Below are 24,541 nucleotides of genomic sequence, written 5' to 3' on the forward strand. Positions count from 1 at the left end.
AGTCAGTGAGCATTTCAAAAACCTCATATCTTGAGTCGGACATTTATTTGTCTTTATTTGCAGATCGATATAAAGATAAAACATATATTTTTAATGTGGTATTTAATGTTAACAACTACAGAGCCTATGTGAACCCAAGACTGTATCATGTAAGATAAGATAGGATGAAATACGATGAGTTAACGATAATAAATCACGATGAGACGACCCTGTATTTGTAATGCAACAGCAGCTCATAGTTGAGTGCAAAATATATACTTTTTGACTGTTACACACACCACATAAAAAAGTCCATTAAATTTATAGATGTATATATATATTTCTATAATTATTTCTATAAGTCTTGCACCAGTACTTGTTCCTGCTTTTAATCTCTTCAACATTGTTGGTGTATTTGATTGTTCCTGTTAATTACTTTCTTTCTTCTTTAAGCTTTGCATATATCAGTTCGTGTTATATTAGTCTAGCCTACTGAGCCTGTATATTTTGTTCCACATGTTGGTGCTTGTTTAGTTTATTTAATCAGTATATATATAACAGAGCTGCTTTAATTAATTTAATATGTATATATCTGTTAATATGCAGTTTGTGCTTTACTGTGTTTTCACTGGTAAATATATGACAGCAAGTAAAAGATTGGAGCTCAGGTGCGTCATCTGACAATTTTTGGGGGTGGGCGTGGTCTGTTTGGGGCAAAAGGGGGCGTGGCATCACGGAATATTCATGAGCGCGTGGCTGAGGGACCTGGGAGCGCCTGTGGACTGAAAGCCGCGTTCTCCTCACGTAAAGCACCAAGATGAAGAAGTAGGAGGAGGAGGAGGAGGAGGAGAAGAAGGATGTGCAGATCCGTGTGACTCCTGGCTCGTCAGTGAATGAAGCAGCAGCTGGACTCGGCTCGCCTCAGCCGGTGTGAACATCCGGCTGGACTCCTGCAGCCGCGCGCACCTTTTCGCGAGCTCAAGTCAAAGCTTTGAGTCCGGAGAGCCGTGCACGTCGTCCGTGCACGCAGGCGCACACACACACAGTCATGATGGACTCTATCTTAGACAGTTTAACGGCGGAGAAACTCTACGCGTCTGCAGGGAGCAACCTGTTGGACCTGGAGGAGCTCAGCGACGGAGACTTCCTTACTAATGTGGTGAGTCCTTTTCTCCTTTTATTCATCTCATTTAAAAAAAAAAAAAGAAGAAGAAGAAGAATCTTCCACATGTGTGCATTTAATCTGTCTGTGCAAGTTTTAATCAAACGCACCCCCGCTGCCTGTTCCGCCCGGAGCCGGACCTCAGGAGGGCGGTGCAGGTATTAGAATTAGATCCTGACTGACATCCGGCGCTCATACCGTGCGCGCGTGCACGTCATACGAGCGTGCACACACCTACACAAGCTGAAGAGTTACTGGTTAACTTCTCTGTGTGTGTGTGTGCGTGTGTGCAACCGGCAGGTGTTGCAGCTGCACGTGTGTGTGTCTGCTAATAATTGATAATTACTTTAATTCTACTTGAACATTGAAGCCCCGATCAGCTCATACATACATGTTCAGGGATTATAATAATCTCCATCACGTCATTTGAATCCGAGCATCTCTAAATTGCTCTGACTTGTTGGGCAACAATTCCTCTGAACCCAACGGACATATAAAAGACTAAAAAGTGACCAGTTTGAACTGCATCTCAGTATATCTGCACTTTTCCACTCTCAAAGTCTTGTAATGTAAGTTTAAACCAGCTGTGATGACAACATAAGGCACCATGTGGTTGTCAGATTAATGCTGGCCCATCATCATCATCATCATCATCATCATCAGAGTGGTTAAAGAAGCACATGTGTTGCGTCGGGAATGGATTGCTGTATGAGCAGTAATGGAGGATTTACATGCAGGTCGTTGTTCCAGTTTATTTCCAGTCGAATCTAATTATGATGACAGAATCCAAAGCTGAGACAATGCCCGCTGGGCCACTGCGGTACCACGGTGAGAAGTGTCCCGCCAGGCTCGGCAGACTTGGATCACAATAACAGTGTGAGCAAATTCGTCTGTTTCTGTCTGTTTTTCCACTTTGTGTCATCCCCTCAGCCCAGGTTTTCAGGCAGACCTCTATTCTGGTGGGTGAGTCAGCCTCGCAGTCTGCTTGTGGTTTGACCCCCCCCCCCTCTGCCACCCCCTGTCTGATCTAAATACATAAAGTAGCCTACTTTGCAGCGAAGCTGCTGGGCTGGGTTCTGGACATATGATCCATATTTCAGTACAGGGCAGCAGCAAAGGTGTAAAGTTCACATAGTACGTTCTGTGATCGACTATGACTAAATGTGACAATATTAAGTTAAAATGTCAATTTAGTGGTAGTAATTCGTCTGGAATTCACTTGATTTGCCTAAAACTCATGTTTTTAGTCCTTTAGGTATTAGTTCAGATTGGTGCTTCATATTATAATACCAATAATTCCCCTTATATGATGATTTCTGCTGGAACCAGGATGAAAATCCTACAGTGCCTTAATCAAACTATCTTTTTCAAAACCCTAAAAATTGCAGGCTGCACACAAATCCAGCAGTTTATTGCTTTTTTAAGAAGGTGGACATTGTGGTGTGGTACACACACACACACACACCCTTTCCTCTGTCTTTGTTTACCTCTCCCAGCACAGAGTGTGCCCTGGTGTCGGCAGCATGGAGCTGGTGGTGAAACCAGCAAAAGACATTGAGCTGTCGGTCTTCATCAGTGTATGATTGTGGGTTTATTTTTATTTATTTATTTTTTTAAGATTTACCATTTATTAAAGAAATCAAAATGTCTTGATCTTCAATCTCAAACCACCGATAGCCACGGAGGGCTAATTTCTAAGCTGTATTCTTAATTTTTTTGGGCATTTCTTCTCAAAACCTGACCATACATTCTCTTCAGTCTGCGGCCGGCCTCACGTTGACTCTGGGGGTCACGGGTGCAGTTTGCAACCTGCTGAGACCTGAGCTCTGCACACAGCAACAATAAATGTTGAGGAAAACACCAGAGAGGCTGGAAGGGTGGCTTTATATTCCATTGATTTGGTGAATCATTGACGTGATCCAGTATCTAGAGGTCTGTATGTATGAGGGGGAAAAAAACATTTTTAACCATCCAATTGGAGGTAAATCTGAGAGATTGTGTTAAAAACTGCAGTTTGAGCACTACTTTCAAGTTTAGTCACTTATTTGCTGAGTAGAAAAATAGATGTCGTCTTGACTGTATGACTTGGAAAAATGGAAGCAGTAAAAGTTTCACAATCGAGTTGAAATCTGAGAAAGTTAGTCTTTTTCTGCTGAGAGGGACACACACACACCCCTGCATGAAACGAGGTCAACAGAGGACATTTCCTCCAATCTGTCGATTGTCTTCTCATCCCGAGTTGCAATTAAACCGACACACTTCTCCACACCTCCTCCTTCAGTCCCCCTTCGCGTCTTCATACCAAACCCAACTCTTCCTGGTTGTGTGTCGGCACTCTACTCTTTTTCTATTTTATTCTATTCTACTCTCCATTCAGACCCTGTACTCCAGCTTAGGACACAGGGACACGCCCACCTCATCTGCATGCTCGTCCCCGATTGGCCGGCAGGCAGGCTGAAGGAATGTGTGCAGGCATGCAGGAAAAAATACTCTGCTGATGTGTGTATTGGATACTTCTAGTGTCTACACACACACACACACACACACACACACACACACACACACACACAGACACAGATTAAGAGAACATGACCATTTTCTTATCAGAGGCAGGCAGGACTGCAGCTCAATGACATGATGTTCTCAGGACTCTCAGCATGATGAGTTTATTGTAGTTGAAGAAAAAGACTCATTTAAAACCAGTCGAAACACCTTTCAGTGCCGTGGACCCAATTTATTCAAACTATCACATTTTTATTTACATTTATTATTTCAACAGCCAAACATACTTGTATTTTGTTTTAACGTTCTGTAAATATATATATATATAAACACCTGAGATTAAAAGGACTCTGAATCGACTGCATGTTGTGTAAAGCTTTGCAAAAACCACAAGACACCGATGTCATCTCTTGAATATGACTTTTTATGCACACGTTTTTGATGAGAACGACAAAAGGGCTTTTACTTTGGTGCAGTAGCATTCAGCATTAGAGGCGGGTTTTTATGTGTCGGGATTTGTGGCACAATTCCTGCAGAGTTGAGTCGTTTGTGAAATGAGAGAAATGCATGATGTAGCGGAAGAAATGAAGTGAGAAAACGGTTTTTCCTGTGAGAGAAAGTTTGTATTTCCTGCAGCAGGTCTCACGTCCACAAGTTCAACTTTTGACTTGCATAATGGGGAGTAATTGTATTCTTGTAGTTTTACTTCACATTTAGTTTTATTTTAAAACAAACAAAAGCCACTCACTCTGGGTTTATGACGATATAAATCTGCCTGGAGGATCAGTGTGAGAGTACATGACTTCATCAAGACGTTTATAGTTTTGAGTGTATTTTCCTTTGGCCTTTTACATGATGTTCAGTGCATTTTACGATACTTTCCACTGCAATATTCAATCCATAAATGACAAAGTTTTTGGCCCACAAGCCTCTCTGTAATCCACTTTATCCCTGTGTTTTCCTTCACTGTGCCGGAGAAAGCAAAACTCTTCTGCATGCTGCAGAACGGCAAGGGCAGCAACTCACTCTTATGATGCATCAATTTGATTAAATGTGTCCCAACAGCCGTTCATATTAATATCTAATAACGTGACAAAGCTTCGGGGGTCTGGAACTCAACTGGGTGGGCTGTGGGGGTGAGCTCCCGTCTGAGGGGTTCACAGAGATGCCTGTAAGGCTGCTTTCTGCACCACCGGCTTTCATCACCTGATCCAGCCTGCTGGTAAAATGACAGGAGAGCACAGAGATATGTTAAGACTTAGCTCCTGTAATTACAGACACTCGTAATTACTCCTTGCCTGCGTCTTTCCCGTGTCTTTGTGGGGTTTGCGTCCCAGTTTGAAAATGACACAGCCGCCCCGAAATAAGCTGTAAAACCTGTCAACTGCTTTTTAACACACTTTTCTTCCCCTCCCCCTGATGTGGCTCATTTCCCAGCAGAGAGTTCCAGGTAATGATGGGTCCAGACTGCGGCGACGCTGTTCACACTGACTCCAGCTGTTCCGGCTCGTTGCGCGTCGACGACGCCACCGGCGACAGCGAAGGTCTCACTGGTTTATACAGCAACTGACCAGTCTCCTCCTCCACTACACCCCAATGGTTCTCCATTGGACTGCAGTCTGGGGACTATGGGGGCCTTTTGACTCCTCTAAACTTCTCATTGGTCTGAGGTGATTGGAGCTTTGTGTGCTCCATCAGTCTCCATCAGAAGAGGTTTGACTGGTCATAAAGGGGTGGACGTGACACAACCTGAACCACTGATACAGTCTTTCATGTCATTAACGCCAGATGTTTATAAGGCAGCCAGATCCCCAATTGTTTTTTTTTTTTTCTTTCAAAATCGTCGTTCTGGTCGAGCTTTGCACATCAGAGAAGAGTTGGATTGAATAACTTAAGTGTTTCCAGTCATCACTTTAATCCAATCAAGTGCAAACAGATTTTCATTTCAACTGAGTGAAGTGAAGCTTTCTGCTTGTATATTAGTGATTTAAGAATATAATAAGGACACTTGGCGGCACGAAGATGACACTTTGGAATGTCAATCAGTGCATTTAACCAATAATGTACACCATGAAGACATTAACCTACTGTAACCTATTGTAATTGCAGTATTACGTCCTCGAGACATACACGAATATGGAAGCAACAGGAAAATGTTCAGTAATGTTACTGTCCTCTAATACAAAAATACATTACTGTACAGTACCATAGAGGATATCCAAGGATGAGTGCAGACTAAAGCGTGCTGGAAAACATGTCGTGTGACTGTTTTAGCCACTGGCATATTGAACCTGCAACAAATCAAGGCTGTATTAATATGAAAACGGTCAACTCAAAACAATGGCGTCTCCATTTTGGTTTCAGGAAAGATTGCAATGATTTCTGTATTCTCCATTTGTGCATCAAGACGGTGTATTTTCATGTGGATAGCAAGTATGTACGATATTCCTGAATGTTTGGGATTATGGTGGAGGATTTCTTCTTCTTCCACGGTTCACAGTCGGCAGAAGCTCAGTGAAAGTGTCTGTACATGTTCAGAATACCTGAACGTGCCCGTTACTGAAAAACCTATTTATTCATGGGTTCATCATCATGATGGCAGGTGATGGATAACGTGGGGGTTAGCCTTTAGCTGGCTCTGAGCGACGGCGTAACTGATGACAATAGTCTGACTGCTGGAGCCTGAAGAGTTAAATGTGATGCACTTGGTATAGCAGCAGTGTTCGACTAGTGCACTGACTGACACTGACTTTCGATCGTCCATAATTGTTGCAGCTCAGGACGTTTCTCTGCCTTTCCTCTCTGCGTCGCTGCCATTATTACAGCCAATTAAGTAAAGCTTTTCTCTGTTTATCTTTGGTTTGAATGTGACCTATATTCCCTCTTGGAGCCGAGGTAGAGGGCCAGAAGCCGGGTTATTCAAACAGATATTATTTGGGCATTTAGTGCGACAGGAGAACAAGGCTGCTCTGTCTGGGGGAACTACTATTTCTGCATGTGGGCGCGTTTGTTTATGAATGAGTGAGTCTTCAGTTGTGTGTGAGTGCAGGATCACTGAGTGTGTGCACACACACACACACACACACACACACACACACACACACACACACACACACACACACACACACACACACACACACACACACACACACACAGACTTTAAAAGGATTGATCTGGCCACATTGGGTATGGTTGAAGTTGTTTTCTTGATTGGTTCTACTTTGTGTGCTTTTGTCCTGCTGTGACAAATCAGCATCTGATTGGTGAGAAATTGCCTTTTGAGCCCCCAAATCTCAAACCTTCCTGTCGGTTCACTTCAAAAAAAAGAACTCAACACAGTTCCACTGTAAAACATCGGTTTTTCATGTGTGTGTGTGCGTGCACATGTTTTCCAGGCAGCTGCAGGCGTCCCATAACGTCTCTACACTTGACCCCTCATACTGAGTCACAAATATAGACAAACACACACACAGATAACGCACGTGTGAAGCTGAAAATGTTGCTTCAAGCTGACTCGGCCAGTGAGTTTTTAAAGAACATTACCAGATCCTATAAACACCAGCAGATTCCCATGAGTCACGCAGACCATATGGTCCTTTTAAAATCTACAATCTGGCGTTTTTATTCCCTTCCACCTACCACAGTGTCGGACACCTCAACAGACACCAAAGCTTTTTAAAAAAGCCAGAGAACAATTTTTAGGAAATGGTCTTGTTATGGGTGAATTAATCTTCAACTACTCTGAAGGTCTTGATAAAAGGATCATCCATGCTACTTTTTTTTTTTTTTTTATAGCTGAAGTGTTTTGGACTTTTTGTAGGCGAGCCGCAGCTAATTTTCAGGAATGAAATGTATAAATCAGCTTAATTGATGCTCATTAAATCAACTTATTTCTGGGACTGTGTCTGTCTGTAAGCCTCCAGGCACAGAGAAGATCAAATCAATCCATGTATGCCTGCTACCCGCCTAATTTCTGCATGTTTGTTCAAGACCAGGATGACTCATATTGTATGTGTGTGTGTGTGTAAACCGGTGAACTCAGAGCACCATGCAGTCCCAGGCTTCCAGAACAACATCCCTCGGCTCAGTGACTCATTCATCCAGACTGAGCATTAATCTATCAGCGCTGTTTCCCATTGACGTGCTCTTCCAGCCTTCAGCTCCGTCTCTGATGCCGGCCGAGTCTGCGGCAGACTATTGATCCAATATGTGATAAATCAAACGCACAGAAAGTTGTTTGACTGCATTTTCTTGCTTCGGCTCGAGACGATTCGTAATTTTCTCGTTGAGATCGGTGTAATGGTTGGTGGGTTTTAAACTGCTGGCTCGACGGCACAAAGCACTTGGAAGGCGTGACCTTCAATTGGGAAGCTTTGGTTTCAGGTAATTTCCTCTCGTGTTGTTCATTCAACTATTCATTCAGTGGAAAAAGCCATTAGTTGGAGTGTCTGTAGATGGATGGAAGTTGAGTTGACATTAGTTTTCGTGTCCTTTGAGTTCAGTGTCTTTACACCCGTCATAACGAGACAGACGTGGATGTGTTCAGCAATGCTGTTGTAGTTTGACCCAATCTTGGTCGGTGACACTAAATGCTGCAACAATTCCACGTAACCTCAAACTCGGCCCACAAAATCCTTTTTTGAAAGGTTTCTGTGTCCAATGTCTTTGCGTTTCTCTGTTCCAGCCTTTCTCCGGTGACCAGATGGACGACTTCAGCAGTGAATTATTCAACAGTTTCTTTGACGACCACCTATTAGAGCGACCCTTGCTGGCAGAAAGACCGTCGCTTTTACACATCGACATGGACAGCAGCCCAGGTGAGCGCCTGCTTTTTTTAAATTTAAGAAATAAAACCGGAAGACACATGCCACACACCTAAAAAGATGGAAGAACTTTGGCTTGATAAAAGAGATCGATGGCGTCTCCCTGACGTCAACATTGTCGTCTGATGGTTGATTGTCCCACCAGAAGGAGCCACGCTGGGTTTCTCAGAAAGACTCCAGGTTATTGTAGAAAAAAAAAAGTCTCTTCCAGTCTGTGGAAGCTGCCATCACGCTGCCGATTACGCTCAGCGTCACGCTTATCAGGTTCCCCGTCAGGCGTTGCCATGGCCACGGAGACGGCAAAAATGTTTGAAGCGAGGAATAAAATCTTTATGTAATGTTGTTATTGTCTCCCGAGAGCCTGAGTCACCGTAAACGCATCATCGGCCCTGCGACGTCGACAGACGGGCAGGATTCCTCAATGAAAGTGTGACTTAAAGGTAGACATGGAGGTCACGTATGCACAGACGTAATATCGGGATGAGATCTGTGACACACTCCTCTTAATAATCACCGTCTTTTATGCCAGCTGCCTGGGCAGTCTTGTGGAAAAAACACTTTAAAAGTAGCATGTTTGCATTCAGCCAAATTGTCTCTGTGCCCGTGCATGAATGGACATAATCAGACGGGCGGCAGGCGATGCAGCCTGATTAAAATAAATAATTAGCACCGAGGAGATAATTTATCAGGAGCCCTCGCGCCCATGAAAACCTCTGATTGAGACGGTGGAAGAGTTAATGTGAAAATTGTATTCCAGGGCTTTCTGTTGCGCCCTTTTAACTTTTAGCATTTGAGATGAGAACGAGATCGTCCACATTTAAACTTGAACGGAAGGCGTGTATGTATATATATATATATATATATATATATATATATATGTGGGCAGATATTCATACTGTTATTTCTGCTGTATTTTTATATATGTATCTTTTGAAGTAATTCTTTTAAACAGCCAGGGATTTTATTTTTTCCTCTATTTTATACCTCCTGCATGAGTGTGTGAGTAGAAGGACTTGATGACCCTGTCATGTAGTGGGAGCGTCATCAGGAGGCCATCTGCCTTCCATGCAGGTTAGAATTGTACGATCGCTTTCTGATTCGAGACATTTTTAACCCCGACGGATAGGCGAGAGCAGGACTGCATCACAGAACAAGTCTTTTCGTTCACAATGAGAAAGGGAATGCATACGTTGGACCTGGAATTGAATCTCGACCGGGCGGCTGACGGCAGCTGGGCTCCGTTTCCTACCTTTCTGACAAGAACCCTCTAATCTCACAGACATTCAAGCAGAGCACAGCTACTCTCTGAGCGAAGACTCCGCCCCCCAGAGCCCGGCCCTGTCAATCAAAATGGACGACGAGTCAGGTCGGTCACTCATCTCGATGTCATGTGTGCGCCCGTTGTGTTTCGCCTTGACCCTCCCTGATCTGATGAGACGCGCTCTGATTGGCTGCCCTGCAGACACGACGTCCGTCCATTCTGAACGACATGCAGCAGCACCATGTCGAGGACTTTGTACGTTTCATATCCTGCTGTCATCCTCACTCGTCTTCCTCACTTCCTGCCTCCCTTCTCTCGTCCCCCCATACCTGTTTTCTTCTCTGTCTGTCTGCCGTCTGCTCTTCTCTCCGTTTGTCCCGGGGATCCTGCTGCCTGAGTAGTAGAGAGCAGTTTTCCTCCAGCTAAGCCCTGCCCACCTAGCACACACACACACACACACACACACACACACACACGCACTATGACAAGCATATGGTTTTAAGTCTGCAGCTTTAGCCAAAGCCAGCGGAAACTCTCTTTCTCTCCTCTGTCCGATTATCTCTCTTTCTCCTTCTCTCACTCAGACTCCTGTTTTCTATCGTTCTGCCTCCGGGGCGCCTTTAATCCAATTAAATCCACTTTATTGATATGAATATCACGTCTCCTTCTTCACCAAAGTGCCACATTTAGCTCCAAAGAGGAGCGTCTCCCTAACTTCAGGCATCAACGGTTGGACTTGCATGTTTTCCCGTGTGTGCACATTGTTCAGTACAATACAACATTTCTGTATTTTGACTCTTGGAGGAAAATTTAATTAAGTCACATTGGCTCAGCAGTCCATGCAGCTTCAATCTTTGACGTCTACTTCAGCTGGGATGTGTGCACACGGACCGAAATGACATTTTTAAGAGCTCTTATTTCCACACATCTTGTCTGAATGTGCCGTTGCATAACCATGAGCTGAGGCTCACATGTGGCGCACACACATGTACTCGGCATTTGATGTGAGCGTGCACACATACATGCATATCTGCCCCGTAAAGCCAGACTCGCTTGTTTACTTTTCACCACATTTGACTCTTGGCTTCACTGGAGACTGACACCAACATGACACTTCATTAGCGACAATAATTCCACTTTTAACTCGTGTGATTTATGGAATTTCGGAGAGAAAGTGCAGCGTGATTTACATCCCGAGTCTGTCCTGACATTCCGCCTATGGATCAAAACAGATGCTGTCAGACCACGAGAGTCGACTTCGCCGTTACATAAAGGGGTTGAAGCAGCAGAAGGCCACCGTCGGGTTTCAGTGTTTTTCTTTCGCCCCTCAGCGACGTGCGACATCAATGTTTTTCAGGAATTTCAGCCAGCGAACGAGTTCGGAATTTGAACCCAGAACTGAGATAACTATTCATTAAACGGTTTGATCCCGTGTTTCCACGTTAACGTTATTAACCGTGACATGGATACACTGGAGAGAGTGACCCAGGGGTTTTACTATGTGCAGCTGCAGAGGAAAACTCCTGCACGTCCAGCCTTGTGAGCTCTTGGCGACGTGCGGCGCATTCACTTGTCGTACAGCTCGAAAAAATCTAAAGAGCGATGCGGCCGCGTGTTATCTCTGACAACAGCGTCTCGGCTGGCTCCGGAGCTTTGCGGTGTTGTTTTAGTGGCTTGGCCAAGGTGGCCTTGTGAAGTCCTGGAATCACACATGCATATTTCCCGAAACGACGGCAGACCCTGGCGAGGTTAAAAAGCCTGTCAAAGCGAGTATCTCAGATCGGGCTATTGGAGTGGGAACTCCTGCCAAGGGTTCCAGATTGTTCCTGAAATCCGCCTGTTCATCACATAGTGCAAAGTTCTGTTACAGTCTATAGGAATACCCTTGTTTCTTAGGAAAGACTGGATGGAAAGACACACACAAAGAGTTGTACCTCACAAAAAACACTAAAACCTGCTTTGCAACGCGAATAGACAATTCATTAACTAACACAAACTGGATAGCTGGCTGCGCTATGATAAACTCCAGGCCAGTCTGGATAAAGTGAATATAAAGGATGGATTTTGTACAGGCAGTATTTTTTTTCCTATTGAAATCACATTTTTGATCAAATCAGCCTCGGTGTAAATAAAATCTTCCCCCAAAAGAAGCTGAAGCTTGTCAGGTCTAGTGTATATGTGGTTTTTGCTCTTGTAATTCTGAATGGGAGGATTCTCACCCTCCTGAGATAACATAAAAAAAGAGCCATTCATGTCGTCCATGTGTCTCTTTGTGTGTCTTCGCTCCGTCCCCAACAACATCCACACTCGCCCGTCGCCACTTTTGCCTCTTTGCTTTCGCCCCTCGCAGCCTGTGGTCTCTCCTTGTTGTTGTTCCTCTCATCCAGCCAAACAGAAGCTGCATGTTTTTACTGCGGCTCCCATTGCGCTGATCCATCTAATGTTTTAATGCTGCCGTTGCCCCGCTGAGATCAAGCACCGCCACCGGCCCCCCCTCCATTAACCCCCTGGGACGACTGCCCGCAGCCTTTGGGCCATTAACGCAGGATTTTTACTTACCTGGGCGTGCAACACACTCTACCCACACAGGAAGGCTTACCTTTAAAAAAAAAAAAAAAGACTTTGGAACAGAGGGGATCGGGTTTTATTACATTCATCTGCAGCATATTTCATATTTCCCTCATACTGGGAGGAAGTACAAGACTGGACTCGTGCACTTCAGTGGTTATTGTTTTTTTAATCCTTCTATCGATAATAACACTCACTAATGAAGAGTGATTTTCTTTTTTGTCCTTTTTAAAGAGACCGCTGGAAAAAAAAAAACATCTGAATTTTAATGCAAGGTCGCAGAAACAATATTTATTCAGATGTCTTTGTTGGAAATACAGCAGTGTCCACACATCTCAAGGATCATTTCCTGATGTGCGTGCTCACCGCTCGCCGCTCCTGGCGCCCATTAAAAATGGTGGCGAAGGGCTTCCAGTGGTGCTCTGCCTTAACGAGGGCAGCAGCTTTAATGAGGCCCCGGCGAGCAGCAGGACCGGCCTCATTACCGGAGACTTCTCTGGACCCCTCCCGACGAAGAGCATGAAGTAAACTGGAAGAGCCGCACTCGGAACTAAATTTCGGCGCCGCTCCTCGCGTCTTTCTTTAATTTCCCAATAGAGGTAAAAGTTGATCGGCCAAATCTGACGTTTTCTCGACGGTGAAATGTTGCAGTGGGAAGACTTGGAGGAAAGCCTGACTTACAGCTCCAGTTGGGTTTGTCCAGCTCTTGGACTGAATGAACAAATTCTAATCTTCACACATTTTAATTTCAAGTCCACTGATTTCAAGTTACTGCTGCAGATTTTTTTACAAATGATCCACTGCTTACCAACTATACTGTAGTGTTTGTTTGAAGTACTTTTACACTGGAGCTACACTCTTGTTTTCCTTCAGTATTTGTTGAAGTGTGCTGGCAGTGGTTTTCAAACTTTAATTTCCCGAGAGCTCCTCGAGAAAGATTTATGGAAACATTTCAGTGAAAACATGCTTCACAAGCTACAGCAGTTTTGCACATGCAGCCTTCGACTGCTTTCCACTTGCCTCAAGAAGAGCGGGATGTGGATGGGATGACGGTGACATGGTGACTCACTCACTCGTTCACGCTGGACGTTTGAGCCAAGGTGAATTAAAACCATTAGTAGGAACGACCTCTACCTCTATTGTCAGGCTTCATCCGACCCGGCTTGTCACGTCGGTGTCGGAGGGGCTGTGAATCGGGTCAACAGGACAAAGACCCAGAGAGTCGGAGTGACTCAGCTCCAGTTTTCACACTGCGGATTCACAGAATGAAGGCGTGCGTGTGTGTGTGTGTGTGTGTGTGTGTGTTACGTTAACGTCACGCCTGTTGCTGTGAGCTGATCCTCTCTGCAGTGATGGACAGGATAACGAGACGAGCTGCCACCCCCCCATCCCCCCAGACACACACACACACACACGCACCTACACACAAACACACACACACATATGCAGGGCTTGTAAACTTCCGAGCGTTTTACCAGCAGAATGTTGCTAGGAGACCCGGAGGTGATTAACATGACGTCCACTGCTCTCTCTCACACACACACACACTGGTTGGCTGTGACAAACATCAAAGTGTCTGGCCGAGTGTCTCGATGTTGACTTGATGAAGCACACTCCTCCTGCAGCTCCCTTTTTTTTATTTACCTCTTTAAAACTTATGTCATGGTTTCACTTTTAAAGGTGAAGCTGGAAAGCTTTAATGTTTGTCTTTCGGCCTAATGAGGTTCCCTCGGAGCCGCTCACCGTTTGAAGGAGTCCTTAATTCAAAGCACATGTTGCCGTGGCGGAGCCATCAATTTGCCCGAGTGAAGAGCCCCTTCCGGGATGAATTTCTTTTTGATATAACTGCAGCAGAGGCTCGGCCATCCTTGGCTTGACTCTCCTGTATGACTCAAACGTGTTGCGCTTCAGGGACGTTTCATAATTAGCCCACATGCTGCCCAGCTCTCTGTCGTTGCACATACATCTGTATGTATCCACCATTCACGCATACATGCATTTCTTATCAGAATCGATGTTGCAGGTACTTTTTGCTTGGTTCCCATCGATTTGTCCGCGTTAGCTGCACAATCACCACATCCCCTATCAGATTTGGCCTTTCGAAGGTGATTGCAGGAGGCTTGTGGTGCACCGGTCCACCGTGATGCCAGAATTACAGCAGGAGATCAGGGCAAGGCTTCCCTGCACTGCTACTTAGCCAACTAAAAATACTTTATTCAGTCCACAGTAGACTAAACAATAAAACCCCTGTGAGAATCTCACAGAAATGTCCCCACACGGTGTTTTGGTGACCCTCCTTTAAAAATTGTACTGGAACCTCACGATCAGGCTCCTGGATTATTCGTATTTTCTGCAGGTTACAGGCTGCGATGCTTTTTTATTTTTTTTTCTCTTGCTGCTGGTTCAGCCCGTCTTTTTCTCAGGGTAAACACTGTACACACCGACTGGAGACAAATTATGCACCGCAGATGCCAGAGCGATGTTGTCCAGCAGCCTGTAATGACCAGCCTTGTCAGGAAGTGCTCAAATATTTTGGGGAAGCTTGTGCAAAGTGTGATTTTGGAGCTACCACTTACTTCCCATCGGAAGACCTACAGCGAGGCCACAGAGGAGCGGCCACAGGGTGGACTGGGAGCTTTATTATGTCAAAAGTAATTCATTCTTCTTTTTTTTTTCTGTGTGTAATTATTCTTTTATATATTTTTTTTTTTTTCAGAGTTTGAATGGAGCTTCAGTCAGGACCTGTCTGCCATCTTGGTCAAACAGGAAGAGCCAGACGTGGGTCAAAGGTTAGATCCCCAGCCTCTGGAAGGCCCACCGCTCATATTAAGCCCCGCCCCCCCACACAGAGGATCACCATGGAGACGCACAGTGAGTGTCTTGTCAGGCCCGTGTGTCAGCAGTGAAAGGAAGCGGTGCGGACGTTCCTGACGGCCGCCGCCGGCTGTTTGTGTCTCTGCAGGACCACTGTTCAGATGACGTGAAGCCCGTTGCTATAAAAGATGAACCCCGAGAGATCGGACAGTACCTCAGCTTGCCCAGCGGTAATACAGCAACACACACACACACACACCTGACGTCACACGTGATTCAGCAGCAGAACTCCACAATATGTAGCTCTTGCATGTGTTGTGGCTTTTGCATTCATTTTTGGAGCTTTTGCACAAGGCTTTTAGGGCTTTTTCTATTTTCATTCTATTGTAACTTTTGCATCTATTTGCATTTTTGTTCGCATGGCTGCTTTTCCCATCAGTGTTGTGCCTTCTGCCTTTTAATGTGTGGCTTTTGCATTCGTGTCACAGCTTTTGTGTTGCATTTTTTTAAATATTATTGTGCTCTCGCTTTTGCAGTCGTGTACAACTTTTACGTTCCTTTTTATGACTTTTGCATTTGTGTTGCAGTTATTCAAATTGCTTTTGTATTTTGCTTTGTTTTTTTTGTTTTTTTTACATATTTTGTTCATGTTGCTGTATTTTGTTGTTTGTTGTGTTTTGTTGCAAACGATGAGTGTTACACATTCCCAATTGTCAAGGATTATCAAACTAAAGACGAAACCCACAAAATAAATAAACTTTTTGTCCTGAAGCGAGTTCATCTCTCTTACTTTGAGTGACTTTCTGTGGTTGAAGACTTCAGTCTTTAGCTGATTGATCTCGTGTTCCTTCGCCGACTCGTACAGACGTCTCATGTGGGGAAAAGACGTGGAATGAAGGAGGATATATTTCCTCCTCTGCTGACGTCCCGCCGTTTACAGGCTCTTTCATTCATCACTTTCATCCCTTTCAGACGATGCCCTCCAGCTCCCGCCCACCCCTCCCAGCAGTAACCACGGTGACAGCGACGGCTCCCTGCCCCCCTCCTCCCCGCACCTCCCCCTGCCTCCGTCCTCCCCCCAGCCACAACAGAGGCCAGCAGGTCGTGCCTCTTCCTCTCCCTCCTCCTCCTCCTCGGCCATCTCCTCCTCACCTCTCCTCACTGCGCCACATGTGAGTTCAGGAGCATCTGCCTCTCCGCTCCTTCCTTTATTCAGCACAAGCAGTTACATCGATTTTCTAAAATTCGAGAATGAAACCGTCGATAAACTATTTCAACATGTCCTGATGTGGATTTAACATAAAACACAATCAGTCAGTGGTTCGGACTTGAGAAAAACTGAGAAACATTTTCTGATGTTGCTGGATCATATTTACCGACTTGTGAAGATGCAGCTCTTTTAAAAGTCTCTTTACCTTTGAAGTGGCTCTTTGTCTCCTGCTGCTGTGTGCATTTTGTCTTTTCTCTCCATTTGTTTTGCACAGAAACAAAATAAATTGGATAAATGCAGGTTTATGTACGTCTAAGACATCTGAATATTATAAACGGCTCACAGAAATCTCAATAATTAGATTCATTAAGTGTGGCAATATATCTTTACAAAAACTCGAATAGTTTGATATTATTGCAGCTTTATTGACCTCCCTTTGACTCTTCGGGTAAAATACTGTGCATTCTGTGTCTTTTCTACCATTTTTTTGGAGTTTCGTCACCCTAATAATTTGCTGCCGGAGCACCAACTTCTGTAATGAAAGTCAGAACATCCAGCGGCGGTCTGGTTCAGCTTTTTTCTCTCTTTAAAATAATCGGCCACATGCTTCCTTAGACTGCAATGCAATTTGTTTATTTTGGGAAATATTTGGCTGGAACTGCAAATTTAGCTGCATTGAAATTGTACCAGAATCCAGTTTCTATTTCATAATAAGTCCCCAAAAAAAAGATGGACATTTGAGGATTTTCATGCTGTAAACACTGTTGTAACTGTCAGACTGTGTGGGAGCAGCGGGTTCTCATATCTCTGATTGCTATATTCTGTTGTAAGTGGCGTGTCTGAGTACCGGGGGGGTCTTGTTGCTGTGCAGAAGCTGCAGGGTTCAGGACCCCTCATGCTGACGGAAGAGGAGAAGAGGACCCTGGTTGCAGAGGGCTACCCGGTACCCAACAAACTCCCCCTCACAAAGAGCGAGGAGAAGGCGCTGAAGAGGGTCCGACGGAAGATCAAAAACAAGGTGAGCCTCTCCACGTTCAATTAAATCAAAAATAGAAACGCGATTTTAAACTTTCACCAAAACTGTAATTTCTTTTTTTTTTCTCTCTCTCTCTTCTTGAAGAAATGGACTTTTGGTGTGTCGCTGTTGTTTGGAGGGGGATTGTAATAGTGGTGTTTTTCTTTGCAGATCTCAGCTCAGGAGAGTCGGAGGAAGAAGAAAGAGTATGTGGAATGTCTGGAGAAAAAGTAAGCCCTGGAAAAATAGTCTTTGTCTTTTAGTTTTCCATTCCTTTAGATTTACCTTTGTCTCTGTCGGTCATTTGGTAACTCCCAAACTCCTTTTCTCCCTCCAACACAGTTTCTTGAATCGCATCACATCCAAATGTTGGTTTTGAAAGACTATGCTTGCCTCCAAGTTTTTCAGAAAACAGGAGTGGGACATTATTTTATATTATTCTTTTTACCAGAGAGGGAAAACCATGAATTGACTACAGTTCAATTCACAATGAATGGAGGCATGATGGTTGTTTTAAGCTCATTAGAACCATTTATCAATTAAAATTACAAAAAAATGGCATTATTGTGTATTATTATAAGATAAAAGATGTCAAAATCATGCATGATCATTGGAATAATGGTTCAATTTGCTGCTCCATTTCCCATAAATCCTTGCAGGAGATAAACTCAGACACAGTTTGATAGTGAATATTTCAAAATTATTATATGTATGCAAATTGTTATTCATGGATCTATTTTTTTACATAAGATACAATCAACATACTGCTATTTTTCTTCATTTTTAGTAGTGTTTAATCCATATACAAAGTTCTTGCTGGGGGAACAAAAAGCAAATGAATGAAATAGAACTTTATATATATATAGAATACAAATCAGAAATGTTAACAGTTACTGAAGGACGTCTGGATACTGAAAGACTTTTAAGTCAGTATAAAGGTGCTTCATTACAATTCTCATACGTTACAGTTTGAAACCATCCAAACTGTTCTTAAAGGGTATTTTTGCAAAATGCTTCTCGAACCTCAAGCTGCTGAGGCCTGTGGATTAAAAAAACTGCAGGGAGTCCTTCTCTAACCACAGCCTCTCACATGCAGCAAAAATCTGAAAAAGAACTGTTGAAGAGAGAGAAATGAGAGTTGTGTAATACTGAAGTGAGCTTGAGCCAGTTTTCTTTTTTTTCTTTGCATTGAGAGGTTTTTTTCCCCGACTGCTGTGGAGTTTGGTGAAAGACACGAGAGCCACACCGGGGTGTGAACTGGAGGCAAACCCAGCGTCTTCCTGGGGTCAAATACAAATATCAAGTTTACATGTAAAACCCGCAGGGTGCCTTTCCTCGGCTCTCGGCTCTTCCTTAGCCACCGTGATTAATCGCAGCGGCAGAGACGTCTTTCGTTTGTATTTCCTTTGTTATGCTGCCCGTTCATTGCTGTGGAAGGACTCCAATAACCTGCTCAACACATGGGCCAGAAACGTCCAAATGATCCCATCAGAATCGGACTTGTGTCTGATTGCGGCTCCTTTTAACCGAAGCAACAGGAGGCGTGTGGAAACGGAAGAAATCCTTCCTTCTCATCCTCTTTTCTCGTACACAAGGGCAGGATTAGTGGATGAGCCCCGAAAAAGACGGAGCAGGACGCCTTGCTGAGAGAGAGATGTGTGAATCTCTTCAGGAGGATTAATACTGAAAGAGTCAGAGATTAGTTGGACGTTAAATTGATAAAGTAAGAAGATTAATTCGATTGGTGAGAGAGGGTGGTTGGAAGGAGTGAGTGTTGCCCTGGCATTATGACTGAATACATGCGAATCATCGCTTGTTGTTTTGGACAGTGCAGTTTGTGAGAGGGTCCAGCTGCATGCAGCTGTCTCAGTCACGGTGTGAATCAACATTTCCCAACGTCTGCAGATTATCTGCGACGTTCATGAGAAAGTCTGAGAGTTCACACATTTCAGTGAGAAAAACAGTCTCAGCTGAGAAACCTCTTGTTTCAAGGTGGGACACTTTGTGCAACAAATAGGGTTTAGTCAGTTTCTTCAGCTGACACTGAGAAATGTGTTTATATGATTGAAATGTATTATTTATGCAGACAAAATAACCTTTGTGACTATTTCTGAACACATGTTCAATGTAATCCATCACTAACCAATATATAACAAAATTCAAATAATTCCCTTTTATTTTTTTTCCATCTTTTATTTATTTGAACAGTTGATTAATGGTGTTAATATTCATATTGAGTCGGAGCGGTGTTGCCAGATATAAAGCCGTTTGGCCCGTCAAGCTTTTAAATAACTCGTCAGTCGAGATTCCATCTGGAAATTCAAAGCTGCATCTGATACATCAATAAACATGATGCATTGTCATTTTATGTTCTTAAACACATCTCTCGTTGCAGCATTTTGCCTTTTCCAGATATAAATATTGACATAACATTTTAATTTTAACCATCTGCTGATTTTTCAGGTGGGAGAAACCCAGAAAACACACAACTTAATGGTGTAACAATAAAAACTAACTGCTCATACATCAGGCCTTTTTTTATTTTTTTGTGGCTCTTTCAGTAAAACACCAGTTTTTAGCAAGAACTCCAAGAGAATGTGAAACTGTGTGAGTGACATGAAGCGCCTGAGGCACTAACAAACGTCTTTATCTGTGCGCCTGTCAGGGTGGAGAGCTACACATCAGAAAACAGCGACCTGTGGAGGAAAGTAGACAACCTGGAGACTGCAAACAGGTGAGCTTTGAACACGCACACACGCACACACACACACAGACCCATGAGCCGCCTGCAGCCTTTAAAAAGGTGAAATGATTGGAGTTCTGGCGCTGCACATGGATATTGTGTATTTCAAGCCGGAGCGGAGTCACAAGCAAGGCTGCATGTCTGCTCTGTTATTATAACAATATGAAACCAATCTGCTATTATCTCAGAGTAGGTGGTTAGATGGGTGGGTGGGTGTGTAGGAACCGCGGGGTGGGTGGATCTAGGGGGGGGGGGGTCTGTCTCTGTCTGTCTGTGGCGGCATCAGCCTGTCATTAAAGTGGCGAGTTAACAGCAGCTTTCATCATGGAAGCCGGCCCCCTCCCTTTCTCACCACACACACACACTCACACACACTTGTGCACAAATACGTTAAACCACCACACTGAGGAACAATGAGTTGGCACAAAGTGGGAAACATGAGTCAGCATGCAGCACGTTCACTCTCAAGCAGTCTGGAGTGTAAAAAAAAAAAAAAGAAATCTTTTGAACTAAATATATGCTCAAAGGTCCTAAAAATGACCCTGATGCTCTTATTAGTGGTCATTTTGTTACGCATGCAGTGTTTTTCCCCCTCTGATTCATGCAGAACTGTGTCAGCGCTGCTCGCTTAGTCGCTGCACACGGAGGAATAACGCTTATTCAACATGCAGGCCGAAGACATGAGTCTCTGGTTGTTTTGTTGCACGCAGTGCTAATGCTGTGCACAAAACCCAGGGACCCGGAGAGGCAGCAGGACACGCCGGCCTGGCAACCGGCGCTGCGCATCACTGCGGTCGAACATGGGCCTCGTGTGCGAGCGATGCTGGGCGGCTTCATACCCACAGCTGGCGGCTTCTCCGCTTCCCCCCGAGCAACACGAGAGATTTCAGCGTCCCACCTGACTCGTCCTCACGCTCCGTCTCGGGTTCAAGCGTTCACTCTCTCGCTCTCCGACGGGCCAGTGTCTCCGCTTAGTGGCAGCACTGCGTCCTTGCAGCTCATACCATCAGAGCCCTGCTCTCCAGATCCCAGTGCTTTGACTCACGCTCTCCGTCTGACTCGGCGCGGCTCCGGACCGCAGCTGGCTGACGAACAGAACAACAATAAATCAGGTGGTTGGAAGTCGACTTTGAAGTGAGATGAACTCGGTCGTGAGATGCAAAAACTCAGCGGTTCTCAAAGTGTGGCGAGGGCTCCCCTCGGAGACGCCACAGAGGCGGGGTCAGGGTCATACCTTTTTGATTTTCTACAAATAAATGCAAGTCTTGAAAGGATCTTCTGGCCTGTTGAACATTAATGGATCTCCTGTGTCTTTTTGCGTTGGAACTTCCCGCCTGGCTCGCTGTCCTCTCCTCTGCCAGACGATACCTTCTGCCTCTAACGTTGTGCTCTTTTATTTTTCTTTCACCTCCAGGTCTCTCCTACAGCAGCTGCAGAAGCTTCAGTCGCTGATTTCGGGGAAAGTCGTCCCTCGTGCCTGCAAAATGGCCTCGACTCAGACAGGAACATGCCTCATGGTAACATCCGTCATCTTCATGATGGCGTCTTCTGTTTGCATTGGTGATTTCTGCACGATAAGTTGAAGGACATTATTTGAGGTGTTTTTCTTCCTCTCTCCGTGCAGATGGTGGCTCTGTGTTTTGTCTTGGTGTTGGGCTCCTTCTCTCCCTGCATCTCTCCTCTCTCCTTAGTAACTCACTCCTCCTCCTCCTCCTCCTCCTCCTCTTCCTCCTCTCTTTCCTCCCCTTCCTCTCATCCCGCTGCATCCGCGGACCTCTACACAACCAGCCAGGGTAGGTGGAGATCCGCACACCTCTTAAAGCAGCTTTCAGTGTCGCCCGTCTTTTTGGTCAATTTTTATGACGGGTAACGATGTATGTACACCGTATTCGGTTAACTCGTCCTCCTGCGGCCCCTGAACTCAATACACCATCTTGTGGTGGAAATTTGTATTGCAGTTTAATGTGTTGTTGCTTTAAACTCCACTCAAAGTGTGATTTTATTGATCACAGCCTTCATGAAATCAAAATAAATAATCAACATTGAGCGTTTTCCAGTGTAAAGTCCATTCCAGGGTTATTGACAAGTCGTCACGAGTTTGAACTTTGTTTCCTCACTGGGCTCCACCTCCATCTATATATTCACCTCGCTGAACCGCTCGCTCGTGGGAATGCCCTTCCGCAACCAGAACTTAAATACCACACTACTATAAACCACCCCGAGACAGAAAGAAGAAAAAGCCCCAAATTACACGGCGAGTTATTATAGCCCAGCAGCTTTTTTTTCTGTGGCGACGACCAATGAGGCTCTTCCATATCAAACACTAAAGTCATTAAAGTCCTCCAAATGAATATGCTTGGATGATGAATTATGCTTTTTAAAAGTGGACATATCAAAAGAATGTGTTTGTGTTTGGCAGTCCGTTCCCGCAGCCTGCTCTTCTACAACGAAGGCTCTCCGCTGGAGGAGAGTTTAGGCCACTCGGAGGGAGAGAGGCCACAGTCAGAGGGTCACTCCCACATCCAGAGCGGCCGGTACACGGCGGACGGCCACAGAAACCGCTCCACCGGGCCCCAATTACACCCAAGGTACAAACCGACTCGGCCGCCACCGTCATGCCCCGGCGGACAAACATCAACCGGCCTATTTCCTCTCTGCAGAGAAACGAAACCAGACGGAGTCTCAGAGTTCTTCTGACCCGGCCTGATCCCTCCTCACAGCACTTCTCCCCTCCGCCCTCCCGATCACGCCCCGCCAGCGCTGACATCGTACCTTTTCATGAACAGCCGGACTCAGGCCTGCGTCTGACGGTAAATCCACCGTCACCTGGCTTCGGTCTGCGGTCATCCCAGCAGCTCCACCTCCTCCCATCTTCAAACAAGACCCTGTTATACTTGAATACTCTTACTTTAAAGGGGTTTCTATTTTTATGCACTAAGAATCGGGTTCATGTTAAAACACCCATGTAGTTTTGTTGAGACTGCTTTGTACAAGTTGAGTTTGTGGGCCCTGTTCTAGAGTCTCCATTTGGTCTCCAAAACGCCAGATGCATGGTGCCGTTACCCTTTAATATTAATAATTAATTAATAGACACAAGTAAATGAGACCAATTTAGTCGAACGTCAAACAATGATCATGTGTTGTATGAAAACAGGCCTGCAAATGTGATTTCTGTAAGAGTGAGTGAAAAGTAATGTGGTTTTTTTTTTAATCAAAAGATAGATTAATCATACTGTTTTCTAAAGTTAATCGACCTCCACTGTGGAACTGTAGTTTCTTTTTTAACGTTTCCAATCGCAGCATTCGACAAGGGATGCGAACAAGCTGGCGTCCTCATTGTGCCGCTTGGATGTTTTCTTGCCCCTAAACTCACAACTCGTTCACTGCCTTCACTGTGACATCACCGGTGTCGTCTACAACATATACTAAAAACAGTGCAATCCACACCAAATAAATCGGTTAATTTCAGGAACAAAATTTAAAATTTTAAGCTTTTACACCTTGCAAAGTTAAAAAGGAGCATCTCGGATGATATATTTAAAACCCTGCCTTACAGATTTCGTCCCAACTCTTACTATAAACCCAAAGATAAAAAATGTTTTGCTTGATAACTGATTCCTGCATGTATCGGTACAAAAAAACAAAAAAAACAACCTAAAAATGATGAAAGCTGTGCTGCTATCAAAGTGCCTTCCACCTGTTCGGCCTCTTTCTGACGTCCACACATGAAACTACAGAGCTGGAAACGTTCCGATCAGAGCTGTCAATCCAAATTAAAACTCGGTTAAAAGTATCGCCGGCTCAAATGAAACAGTTGCTGTCGTAAATCTAACTGGCTGGGAGCTGATTTTCAACTTTTTACACTCGTTTCTTTCATTTTTCTCTGGGGAAGACCATATTTTCATACTAAGGGATCACAATGAGGTTGAGAATGACATAAAAAATATTTTTATGGAATTATAAATTGTATATATAATATATTTGCAGCATCACAAAAAAGAGCATATTTAATTTATGCAGCAAAAAAAAAAAAACCTGAACTTGTTTTTAAAGTTAGTTTATCTGTTTGTTTTTTTTAGATAATGTTAAAAAAAGAACATAAAAATACAACCTATAATATATTCAGAGCATCAAAAAAAGAGCATATTTATTTTATGCAAAAAAAAAAAAAGGATTGTTTGTGTGTCTTTGGCATTGAGGATGATGTGAGGTTTTACATGCTGTAAAGCTTTGTTATGATCTGTTTGTCTTTTAACTGTAATACAGTGTTTATGTTTCACTGCTGTCGTATAAAAATCCCCTCATGGGCTTTTTTCTTTTTTTTGGGGACCCTTGTGATTGAAAAACAGTGTTGGTTTGTCCAATTTAACCACAAAAAGCAGATTTTTGGCCTAACCCCCCCCCCCCCCAAAAAAAAAATATATCCATCATAAATCAACAGTGAGATTTGAGAAGAGAAAAAGG

At 44.2% G+C, this 24,541-nt stretch overlaps 1 protein-coding gene across 1 annotated transcript; it reads left to right on the plus strand.

Moving 5' to 3' along the window:
* The first annotated feature begins 860 nt into the window (after nucleotides 1–860).
* On the plus strand, nucleotides 861–23,730 carry creb3l1 (cAMP responsive element binding protein 3-like 1). Its single transcript, XM_080519797.1, has 13 exons — nucleotides 861–1,138; nucleotides 8,328–8,460; nucleotides 9,746–9,832; nucleotides 15,012–15,166; nucleotides 15,258–15,339; nucleotides 16,082–16,281; nucleotides 17,191–17,337; nucleotides 17,506–17,564; nucleotides 20,000–20,068; nucleotides 21,492–21,594; nucleotides 21,702–21,870; nucleotides 22,497–22,665; nucleotides 22,738–23,730. Exons 1-13 carry the CDS (start codon nucleotides 1,028–1,030, stop codon nucleotides 22,772–22,774), a joined length of 1,521 nt encoding a protein of 506 aa, XP_080375923.1. The 5' UTR covers nucleotides 861–1,027; the 3' UTR covers nucleotides 22,775–23,730.
* The last annotated feature ends 811 nt before the right edge of the window (nucleotides 23,731–24,541 follow it).

This window comes from Blennius ocellaris (assembly GCF_963422515.1).
Source record: "Blennius ocellaris genome assembly, chromosome: 24".
Lineage (NCBI taxonomy): Eukaryota > Metazoa > Chordata > Actinopteri > Blenniiformes > Blenniidae > Blennius > Blennius ocellaris.